At 40.6% G+C, this 12,138-nt stretch overlaps 1 protein-coding gene across 6 annotated transcripts in view; it reads left to right on the plus strand.

The window, feature by feature from the left end:
• ITPR2 (inositol 1,4,5-trisphosphate receptor type 2) overlaps positions 1 to 12,138 on the plus strand; it is a 245,710-nt gene that overhangs the window by 37,440 nt on the left and 196,132 nt on the right. For 5 of the 6 annotated variants that reach the window (XM_032105470.1, XM_032105472.1, XM_032105471.1 and 2 more), the window contains exons 4-9: positions 318 to 404; positions 1,088 to 1,246; positions 5,157 to 5,255; positions 6,168 to 6,251; positions 7,105 to 7,251; positions 8,483 to 8,578. In XM_032105470.1, coding sequence (XP_031961361.1) covers positions 318 to 404; positions 1,088 to 1,246; positions 5,157 to 5,255; positions 6,168 to 6,251; positions 7,105 to 7,251; positions 8,483 to 8,578 — 672 coding nt within the window. Of the gene's footprint in view, positions 1 to 317; positions 405 to 1,087; positions 1,247 to 3,894; positions 3,951 to 5,156; positions 5,256 to 6,167; positions 6,252 to 7,104; positions 7,252 to 8,482; positions 8,579 to 12,138 lie in introns of those variants that run through there. The other variant, XM_032105475.1, reaches the window with a different exon arrangement.

Consider the following 12,138-nt stretch of genomic DNA (forward strand, 5'->3'; position numbering starts at 1 on the left):
TTAAACCCCAACAAGTAAAAGGAGTGGTGACAGTGAGAAGCTAATCATAGGCCCTTTTTTATCCTCTCCAGGATGAAATAAAGCACCTGGAATTACTTTTTGGGCTTGAAAATTTTTAAAATAGCATCCATCTCAGGTATGACCCATAAATTGTGACAGAGTCTCTGTTTTGGGTAATAAAAAAATCAGAATCAGCGTCAGGATTTGGGTGCTAATATTTTCAGTACAGGAACGCTTGTAGGTTGCAGGATTTAAAAACACTGTGTGTTTCAGGTACTTCTTTTGTAGAGTTTAAAGAAATAATCATTCTCTTGCAGCATGCAGCAGAACTGGAACAAAAGCAGAATGAAAGTGAGAACAGAAAGCTGTTGGGCGAAATTGTAAAATACAGCAACGTCATCCAGGTAAACCTATTGAAATCCATTTGCCTTCTCAGTGTTGGAAAGGAAACAGTTGTTTCATTTCAAGGTTACAGTGAAAATGAAACTAACTACCTGCTGTAATCTGGATTGTCAAGGGTCAGGTAAACAGAACTTGGTAAAGTTTACAATATTGTGCTTTTCTGTCTGTTTCAAAGCCTACCAGAAGTGCTGCATATTCCTGTTTAAGTAATATGTCATAATAAAAATTCTATGTGTATTTCTTGGTGCTGCAGTTTAGAATCTGAACATAAATATGTCTTTTATTTTCAAGACTTATTTCAAAACCATTCTATAGAAGTGCTGTGCAGCTCCTTTTAAATCACTGAAGTAGTCTGTATTTCATGACATATAAATGAGACAGGAGCTAAATTCTTAAGTGCAGTACAACTTTTCTGTAATGGATGTAATTCCTGAAGGGAACACTTCAGTGGACCCTTGCCCTGCTGTAAAATTGATCCCTGACACATTTCTCTCAATCTGAGATAGAGCATCTGTTTTCCTAAACAGTAGCATACTTTGATAACTGCCTTCTAGTTTCATTTTGTATTTCTATTTATTATAGGAAATCTCTGCAGGGTGAAAGCCTGCGCCTCCTCTTTTGACTGGAGGGAGAAAAAGCAACTGAAAGCTGGACTAATTTTTTGGAAATTGTTCTTTGTCCCCAGCTACTACACATAAAAAGCAACAAGTACCTCACAGTCAACAAGAGATTGCCAGCTCTGCTAGAGAAGAACGCTATGCGGGTGTCCCTGGATGCTGCAGGGAATGAGGGCTCCTGGTTTTATATCCAGCCATTCTGGAAACTGAGGAGTGAAGGGGACAATGTAAGTAGAACTACTGAATGTGTTAAGAAGGAGGAGGCAGAAGATTTCCAGGACACATGATTTCTTTGCTGCAGGCCTATTTCACAATGAATTAAGTTCAGGAAAGAAGAAATTAGAAGAGTGATTGGGACTATTGCCTTTCAAATGTAACTGGAAAGTGTTACTAAACTGTATGGTCTGGAATCTGATGTGTCGCCACATTCAACTGAGCCTCTCTGTTGGGGCATCTTTGCTAAGTCTACCTGTTGTGTGCAGATTTACAAAGCTGACAAGAAATCATAGTTTATGCTAGACTCTATTTTTTTAAAAGGTTTTAGTTTTTTTTAAATTGTGTGGGCAACATTTTTTTCAAGAGGTCAGTAGAGAATGTCTCTAGGAAATACATCGGGTTTCCTTAAATCTGTATTCCCTCCTGACGTGAAAATAGTATCTATGATTGGAGCTGAGTTGGATAGTCTGGAAAGTTTTTTCTGGGTAGGTTTCAGCAGGAGTCTTGCATATTGATGAGAGGAAGAATGCACAGGAGAGCTCTTTGCTGCAGATCTGAGAGCTGTGCCGTGAGATCACAACTCCCTTCTTCGTTCTGTGGCTTGGTTAAGTGCCCGCTGTGGAGAGTTCAGATCTGCCTCTGGGAAGGCCACACGATGATGAACTTGTGTGGTTTTATATTGTAGACCTGGCTGGGAATGTTTGGCTGCTTTCCCCTGTGCATAATCAGTGAAAGCCTTCTCAGGATTGTAGAAGGGAATGCCTCTCTTTTCATGTATTTTCTCTCATTAATTTTGTGGTTACCCAGCTCTTGGGATACTCTCCAGGATGATGAGTGTGGTTGCTTGCAACTCCTTTTGCAATCTGTTGTGGAGAGGAGGAAGATTGCATTCCCAGCTCCTGGTCAAATATCCCTAAAGTCACAGTCTTTCCCTGCTCCACGTAGTGATCAAAAGGCTATGTGAAAATCCTTCTTTTTCCCAAAGCCTGTTGCAGAGAAATACAGCAAATATAGCCCTCAGGGGGGCCTCTGCATGGCTTTTCAGCTAGGGTAAACAAACGTGGCTCAAACATTAGCCTGGTATTTATTTTCCTTCTTTGGAGAGAAAAAAGGGTGACTTATTGTTTTGGCTTAATTTCTTTGAATAACACCAGTTCAGCATCTTTTAATTTCTCATGCCTGGAAAATACATACGTGTCATGCTCTCCAGAGGGAGGACCTGGGATTCCTGCCTGTCACCTGCAAAGCCACTGTGAGCCCTTACAGCTGAGAGCAGCAGAAGGATCCTAGGCCTTCAAAGTCATCCTCAGTACTAGAGAGATTTTGATTCCATTTTCCACTGTTGTGTGCACATAAGGGTTTGGAAGCAGATTTGCTGATCTAAAAAGATTGCAGATCATTGCAGTGATGGCTGTAACACCTCATTCCACAGACCCCTTTCCTAGTCCATTCCCTGTGGGGATTTATCTGACAACCTCTGAGCCATGAGGGCCCTGTGGCAAACTGGCCTAGGTTTATTCCTAACTCAGTGGATTAAGTTCCTTTGGAATGGCCTGCTGCTCATTTTCTGTTACCAGGTTGCCTTTCAGAGCTGGGAACTTGCCATTGTAATTTATCAGAGCTGGCAACTTGCCATTGTAATTTACAGAGGGAATTTACAAAGGGAAGTTGTTTCTTGTTTTTACTAGGCCAAAACGGATTTGACAATTTTCTTTGCAAATTTCCAGCGATAAAGATTAGTCCTCTGGTAGCTTTCTCATAAGTGCTTTTGTACATTTCTACCTCTTTAACAGATACACATACCAGGCAACTGTTTCACAGAGGACAGGAGTAGCAAGTGATGGGGGAAATCCTCATTTTCCTCTCACAGATTGAGAGACACTCCAGCCTTGTACCCACTCCTTCCCTTTCAGTTACTCCTAGACATGGAAATCTTTCAATTCATGGAGCTGGCTTGGTATATCAGGTCCTTACTTTGCTGAGAAACTTTGTTGTTTTTTTTAAACTATATTTCTGTGCTATAATGAGGAAATTCCCTAAGAAAACATGTTTTATAAAGTCTTTTAAACAATAGAAGTGAGTATTGAATTATTGCTTGGATGGCTGCTACTGTGTCAGGTAATGCAGACAAGGTAGAGCTAAATACGCCATATGTCCTAAAAGGAAAGGAATCTGGGAATCTGATACAGGAAGTCATGTGTGTGACTCTTCTGGTAAGTGATCACAGTTTTTTAGCCTTGTGAAATATTTTAGAACTTAGTTTTCTGAAAGAAAGGTTAGCTTAGCTTCATTAGCAACTGATTAATTTTGCAAATCAATGACAGTAATGAAATAATATGACTGGAAATTTACAGTAATTGGCATAACTGCAATATTTTCTGCAGACTTTTATTAAGTCTTTGTTATTTTGAAGCTGCTCTTCAATGAAAGATAGGACTGAATAAGGCTGGAGCTGGTTCCAGATGGGCTGAACATCAAAATATGCCCTGATAGCAGGATTGGTGCTCTGTGGATTGCATTGCAGTTATCTGCCATGTTAGTGGTTTTTTTTCCTTTTTAAATAAGATGCTTAATGATGTGCTCTCTTGCTAATTAAGTTGTGATAGTCCTGGTGTACATGCAACAATTTTGAAGTCCTGATTCCACTTTGCAGGATGCAAACCTGGTGGTATTTTGGTTAATGAGTTGTCTGGTCATAACTTCTTAAAACAGGCTGTAAGTAATGTCTGTGTGAAGCATGGCATGCAGGAATGTATTGCATAAGAAATATGTCTTACAGGCATCTTGTCATTATTTTGGTTCTGTCAGTGAACTTGTTCCCCTGACTTGGATCAAGTAGGATTTCTGTGAGTGATCTGAGCATGGTGATGCTGTCTTATGCTACTGTTTATTTTAGCTGTGTTGGTAAAGAACAGGCAAACCTTCCTTTTCACCTCTGCGATGAGTAGGCCGAATTCACCTGCACTGAAGTTGCACAAGGCTGAACTGGGCTCAGCTTTTTCATAGGAAATGTGCTGATCAATGCAGAAACTGTTTGTTTATTTGTCTTCCAAAAGAAAGCATGGCTTGTGCAGCATTTCATATAGTAAAAAAATCACATATAGCCACTTGTCTTTGTGTCTTTGTGTGCTTAAAATTGCTGTGAACCATGTAAGCAAATCAGGACCCAGTGCCAGCCAATCTATGTGGATTGATGTTTTTTTATTATTTATTTTTTACCTCTTCAAGGCATGAATTGAATTCTCCATATGCATGTCTCAAGCAGTTTTTAGGTTAAAAAAATTTTGTGTATTGTTTTGTATATTGCAAAGAATTGCAAGGGCATAGGAATTTGCTTGCAGGGAGCAAGCCAGGAATTCCTCTTGTAGAGAGAAGGTCTCTCAGCTGATGTACCTGCTGCCTGTGCTGAGCTCAAACACCATTTAGGGAGCAACAGCAGAGGGGATGGAGTGTGTTCACTTCTCTCTGAATTTCCAGTGATTTCTATTCCTTTCTAGATTGCAGTCAAGCAGTCTGAATCACAGAACTCCTGAGCCTGTCAGGACATTTGCCAGCAGATGGTCCCCAGAGCTGGGGGCTCGTGTTTACTTTCTAAGCTTTCTCTGGGATAAAGAGAACTTAATGTAACTTTCAGATGAACTGAGCTGCTCCTGGAATTCGTTGATTCATATCTATTTCGTGGTGTGGAGTTTCTGCTGAACCAGAGGACATGCTTATTGGGAATGTGAGGATTCATTAGAGGGAAATCTCGAACCCAAATGATTGTAGGTGAACAGAGCTGCTGTGTGAATTGTCTGCAAATAAATTCACTGAGTGCCATTCTCAAAGCATGCATTTGAGTCATTTTCTAAATATGCTACATTACTTCATTTTATTGGATAACTACATAGGTCTAAATGACATTTTATTTCTGACTGCCAGGTTGTGGTGGGAGATAAAGTTGTTCTCATGCCAGTCAATGCAGGACAGCCTCTGCATGCCAGCAACATTGAGCTTCTAGATAACCCTGGCTGCAAAGAGGTGAGTTCAGGGGGGCAGGAGGGGTAACTGCTGATCTGAGATGTGTTATAGAAAGGCTGAGAGAATTGGGATTGTTCAGCTTGGAGAAGAGAAGGTTTTGGGGTGATCTCATTGTGGCCTTGCAGTGCCTGAAGGGAGCCCACAGGAAAGATGGAGAGAGACTCTTGACAAGGGCCTGCAGTGACAGGACAAGGGGGAATGGCTTCACACTGACAGAGAGCAGGTTTAGATTGCATATGAGGAAGAAATGGTTCCCTGTGAGGGTGGGGAGGCCCTGGCACAGGTTGCCCAGAGAAGCTGTGGCTGCCCCATCCCTGGCAGTGTCCAAGGCCAGGTTGGACAGGGCTCTGAGCAAGCTGGGATAGTGGAAGGTGTCCCTGCCCATGGCAGGGGGTGGCACTGGGTGATCTTTAACACCCCTTCCAACCCAGGCTGTTCTGTGATTCTGTGATATGTTGTTCTTTACTGGTAACCAGAACCCACTATGAGCTCAAAGCCAGCATTAAACACCGGTTCCAGCTTAGCCTCAAAAACCCAAGATGAAATATTCTCAGTGCAGTGATGCCTGGCGCTGAAAACTCTGTGAGGTTTGCTTGAGTATCTCAAACTCTGACTGGTGTGAGAGTAAGTACTCGTTCAGCATCCCTTTAGGGTGTTCTTGGTGAGCTGTCAGCAAACAGAGCAGCATTTTGCCCACTCAGTCTTCTCCAATATCACCATCATTAACACTTGAGAGCTTCAGGACCCGTGTTAGAAACTGTACAGATATGTAGCTAAGCCATGTCCCCTGCCATCCTAGATGTGGTGTGGTTCTTCAGAGGACTGGAATGTCTCAAAAATAAAGTAACATCCCCTAATACTATAATTGGGTTTTTTTTGTTGTTGTTGTTTTGTTGGTTTTGTTTTCTAAAGGTAAATGCTGTCAACTGTAACACAAGCTGGAAAATAACTTTGTTCATGAAATTCAGTAGTTACCGAGATGATGTACTGAAAGGAGTAAGTATGATTTTTAAATTGTTTTCTGAATCCAAAAAGTCATACTATATTTGACTGTAGGGAAATATTACCTGGTGAATAAAAGAAGAAAGAAGGACTTTATGGAGATGTTCAAAGTGGTATTACAAGCTTATAGATGACAATAGCTGTAATAAGACAATGTAGCTTTACATGCTGAGGTATTGCACAGTTTCGTGCCTGTAGATTAATCTCTGAGATAATTTACATTTTCATTTTATAAGTTTAATTTGTCCTCACATGTACCTTAATAAATCATTATCAACTGGCTATTTTTCAGTAAGTATCAAGGTACCAGCACTTCTTGAGGAAGAATTTGAAAGGGAAAAGGGTATATTTGTGTAGACCCATTTAGGGATAGTGTTTCAAGTGTTGGGGAGAGGCAGGAGGAAACCAAAATTTTTCCAGCCAAAGAAATAGAGAGGGGTGTTGATGTTGATTGCAGAGTAGAAGAGATGAGATAATATAATGTTAGATAAATCTCTTCACTTTCCCTAAATAATAAGAGGGATTATAAATGAAAAAAAAAATCAAGTTAGTAAAGTTAACTAGAATTAAAAATCACCTTTAGGTTAATTGTTGCCTGCTGTTCATTGTGATGCTATGAAACAAGTTCTGCTTTCCCAAAAGGCCATGAGTCTCCTACAGGGATGAATTATCCCATTTGATTTGCAGACTGAATGCTCTTCACTTGGTACCTGCTCCAGCAACAGGAAACTCAGAAGCGTTTTCTTCCCATCAGCTCTGCTGGCATCACTGGAGCTGTTACAAATGGAAAATTAGTCTGGTGGCTTTGCCTACCACTTAACAGTGCTTCTTTTTCATATTTCTTTAGGGAGATGTTGTGAGGCTGTTTCATGCAGAGCAAGAGAAGTTTCTGACCTGTGATGAATATGAGAAGAAACAACACATTTTCCTCCGCACTACTTTACGTCAGTCAGCCACGTCTGCAACAAGTTCTAAAGCACTGTGGGAAATAGAGGTATTTTTTTCTTCTTTTTATAAATATTTTAGGACCTGAAGGCAAGGGTTCAGTAAAAAATCTTCACCACAACATGAGTCATTCGTAGGCTCCTGATATCATCACACACCTCCCTGTAACTATTATTATTTCATGAAGTGGTTTGTGTAGGACGAACCCTGGAGAGCTGCTTTATTGCTCTGTGTGTGTGGAGAGAGGAGGCTTTCTTACTAAATTTACCTGCACTAAAATGAGGAAGAGTCGAATTTCAAATTCAGACTTGACGTAAATGGTGTGATTTTATCAAAGCCAATCAAAGGACACTGATCTATCCTGACTTTTGCATGTTTACGTTTCACTTCATGTGCAGTATAGAAAATGGAAATCCATGGCTTACAGGAAATCTCCCAAGCATCATACAGCACATCAACATTTGTTTAAAGTTAACCTGAATAAAGGTGGTGTCGTGAATGGGGGGTGATTTTGAGAAGAGAACTAGCAAACATATTTTTGTTTGACTGAGAAACATTGGAAATTGGTAGGTCTCAAATCCTTGCTATTACAATAATGTAACTCCTATACCCAAAAGTTCTTGTGTGATGAACAAACTTTTTGCATTTAGAACAGACTCTTCAGAAAAATGGTTGATTTTTATCTGGGTAGGGATTGTCTGGAATAGAGTGTAGTGCACTTGTAGTTGTTGGAGATTCCTCCTTAGAAGAGACAGACACTGCTAGATTTGAAGAAAACAAGTGACCTACAGCTCAGTCAAGGGATAAAAAAAATAACCTGGGGTATTTTAGATGATATGAGGATATATCACTTGAATGAAAATTTTCAGAAACCCCTAGTATTGTCAAAAATAGAGCTGGTATAATTGGTAAAATAATGTAAGATGGTTTGAATTTTGCTTTTAAGTAGTGCCTAGTAGTGTAGAACAGCTCTCCTTACTTTCTTGAGCTGCAGATTCACACCATGTCACTAAAAAGCAAAATTTGGCTCATCATGTTTGCAGGGAATAGATTAATGAAGGCATGGAAAATAATAAAAGGAGTATTTCCTGGCACTTGGCAAAAAGTAAATGTAAGTAGTTGTTATCTATGGTGAGCTTTGTGTAAGCACAGAATTCCTCTCTTTGGCAGGCTGTAATGGTGTAGTTTGCATATTTTTATTTGGAGCGAGGTGCAGGAAATGTCAGTGATCTGAAGTATGATCTTGAGGAGCATGATTAAAATCTAAATTCTTCTTTTAGGTTGTCCACCATGACCCTTGCCGGGGAGGGGCAGGACAGTGGAATAGCTTGTTTAGATTTAAGCATTTGGCAACTGGAAACTACTTGGCTGCAGAGGTAAGAATGCCAACTGAACAAGTGTTTGTGTGCTGCCTAACCAAGTCCTGCTGGTTCAGAACTGCTGTGATGTGTGGGTCTGCAGTGTAGATCTCCAGAAAGATCCCGCACTGGGCCCCTGCTGGGTCATATTGCACCCAGGGATTGCAGGGCAAACACCACTGTTAAATATCCACTGCGTTTACACTGAAAACCCTTTGGGTTCATTTATCTCTCTGCTTCTGTTTGCCCTTGATTTTTGGAGTGGTGTTGTGACTGTGTATTGGTGTCATGTGAGTTCATTGTGATTATATAGTCTGCAGGGTTCTGCTGTTGCACTCTTGCCTTTTGTCTAAAATTTGAATAAAAAAAGAGCTGAGGAAGTCTTTGCCCCTTTTGATGGAACAGAAGGTCCCAGAGGAGAAGGAAGATCTTGCAGCTTGTCTGGTTACTGGTTTGTCTGGTACTTTGTGTTAAGGCAAAAGAGTATTGTGACTCCCCAAAAGAGCAGCTTACTATCTTTCAAGACTCCTTAAAAATAAAATATGGCTCTTGACAAGCTGCATACAGCGGATAATACCAAGTGTATGAAATGGTACAGCCTTGGATGTTTTAATGGTTGCAAGAAGCTGTGAACTTCTTGAGTCACATCTAATCCATGTTAACACAGGTCTGTGTCCAAGTTTTATCAATGGAGTCAAAAGTAGGGTTTTTTTCCACTGATTTAGTTAGAATTGCTTCTTTTGACTTATGCTTTGAAGTATGAGTGCAAAAATTTACTGCAAGAAGAAAGTTATAAATCACTGTATGTGAGGCAACCCCTGAAAAGAGATTTGCTCTGACTGGGTTGAGTTAGATTTACAGCAGTGTGACTTCTGTATCCAGACAACTCCTTAGTATTCCCAGGGTGCTGCTTTCATTTTCCAGCTTGTGTCACAGCCTGCATTGAATTCAGAGGAAGAACAAACAGGAGCTATCAAACCTTCATTTATTTCTAATTATGTCAAGGCCACTATCAAAACATAAACAGTGGACTGCTAATGATAACTAATTTTCAAGAGGCAACCAGTACTCCCACCTAAGAGTGGGAGTATTTTCCTTTCTGCTTACAGTGAGAGATGCTCCCAGTAGGAAGATTTTACTAGCTAAGCTGATGGAGAGTCAGGAAAGGGATTGAGCACACTGATGGGCTTCCTTCTCCCACCATTGATCTGTCTGGGGGATTTCTAGGTGAAAAATCTTCAGGTGAAGATGTGCCATGCTGCACTGATGTTAAACCTGAGCTTAGGTCCTTTCTACCTCTGGAAAGGAAATCCCCATCAGGCAGACTTGTAATATGGAGAATATAATAGGCAACAGTGGAATGAGAGCTGGAAGAGCTTTTGGGTTGAACAGAAGTGATATGCTGGGACTGGAGAGCTGCATTACTGACTGGAGAGCTGCATTAGTGACACTGTCTATGAGGTGTAAAATACCTGTGGTAGAGATATTAAAGGTACTGCTGTAATAAAACCCTGTGAACTGTATTTTGCACAGTTCATATGTCAGGCACAACACACCAGCCAGCCAGACATGTCAAAGATTTATGAACAGGCAGGCAGACACCTTGTGTGCGTGACCTAACTTTAAATCAATTGGGCAAAGCCTACTGAGCACTTATCTGTGCTCTGGCAGCACAGGGAGATTACTCATGGTATGGATTACCAGCAGCGTCACACATTGCCATGACCTGATTTTGTTTAAGCCTCCGTGATAAAGATATCTAGAGTGGAATAATAAGTACAAACACAAGAAGAAAATTCACAAATCTTTAAAGCATTCTGTTGTTGGCTAATGATGCAATTTCTGTTGCAGTTTGAGATGTTGTAAATCAGGATTCATCACTGTTTATAGCTGTCTTTTTTTTACTTCATCTTCCCTTAAATCAACTTGATGTGTGCCATGGAGGCTTCTGCAGTGGAGTCTTGCATGGCTCAAGTCTCAGACAAGGAGCAGAATTGTCCTTCACCTCGGTGCCTCCCTCTTCTCCTCTTGTACCTTGTGTGAGCGGCCTGTGCCTTCTCTTTTTCTTGGAGTCTTCCTGTGCCAGATGTAACTGGTCAATCTGGTTTGGGATTTGGTGGGTCACTACTGAGCCACGTCGTGAAGGGATGCCCCTGCAGCTTGTTAAGGCCAGGGGATGATCTGGGGACTAAGAAAATTGAAGATACTTGCCTCAGAGAATTAAGGAATTTAAAGCTGATAAAGGTGTTTCAATACTACAGTAAGTGAATTAATAAAAAAAAAAAAAAGTGAGGCAATACAGTTGTTCAGAAAAAAACCCATAGGTGAGTACTTGTAAATCTAATTGTTATAAACTTGAGAGGATGAAGTCAGGATGTATAAATCTTAAATTCCATGTTCCTTAGAAGTACAATCAGTTGTCCAACTTTTGTTGCCTTTCAAAGACCTCTGATATCTCTGACTTTTGACAAAGTCTCAAGTAGTAGTATTTCCTTTAATCCTCTTTGCACTTGGCATTATTTAGCCTAATTTTAATTACTATGCTTTGAAGTTCTTTAAGACCTACTAATACCTTAAACCAGCCTAGATCCTTCTCCCAGACTTTGGGCTGAAGGTGAGCCACCCTGAGAGACCCACTGCTGAAGGAGTCACAGTGGGAGACACTCGGTGATTCCACAAATCTGCATTGCCATTCCTCTGCTGCTCTGCACATCCTGGGTCACTCAGATGTCTGTGTGCTCTCACACAATTTCTTAATGCTGAAGAAAGGATTTGATGTTTGGTGATAAGATTTGGGACACTGGATATCTGGGTAGTTGGTAACGATGTCTGACATTAGGAAACCTTAAGCCACAGGCTTAGACATTCCCAAAAAAGTGGAAACAAATACTCAGCTGAAAAATTGTAAAGAGAAATTGTCTTCTTTGGAGACAGAGGGAGTTCTGCTGTTAGTGTCATAAGGGCTTGTTTGCACCCAAAAGAGCTGAACCAGATCTTCAGCAGGAGATTTAGGCACTAGGCCACCAGCTAAGATCCAGGCTGCTGAGTTTCATTCTCAGAACAGAGTTTTATTCTCATCTTCACAGAATCAGCAGTCTTTTAGAAAAAGTTCTGCAGAAGATCCTTTTTATAGCCCTGGTTACAGCAAAATGACCCAAGTTATTTCGAAGCTTTACATTTATAAAGAGATGCTGCAAGGTTAGGTGAAAATTGGATGTTTCAAAGTAACAAAGATTTTCCCAAAAGCCTTTACAGTGCATGTAGCACATGTAGAAGGCACCCAAAGCTATCTGAGTGTGTGTGGGAGTGAGCTGCAGCTTGCTTGAACAGCCTTGCAGATGCTGCAGTTTGGGACCACACAGCTGTGCCTTTCTCATGAACATACATAACCTTTTCAATATTCTAAATTGCCAAGATAAAAGTCTCTTTGAACTGAATATCAGCTTATCAATTGTGCTGAACCAAAACATGCACTCTTAATATTGTTCTCCACATGTGTAGCAGCTCCAGTTCTGTGATTTCTAAACTGGGCAATTCATACTGAAACTATTAACACTTGTTGTATGAGGCTGTTAAAC

The sequence above is a fragment of the Corvus moneduloides genome, chromosome 4 (genome assembly GCF_009650955.1).
Source record: "Corvus moneduloides isolate bCorMon1 chromosome 4, bCorMon1.pri, whole genome shotgun sequence".
Lineage (NCBI taxonomy): Eukaryota > Metazoa > Chordata > Aves > Passeriformes > Corvidae > Corvus > Corvus moneduloides.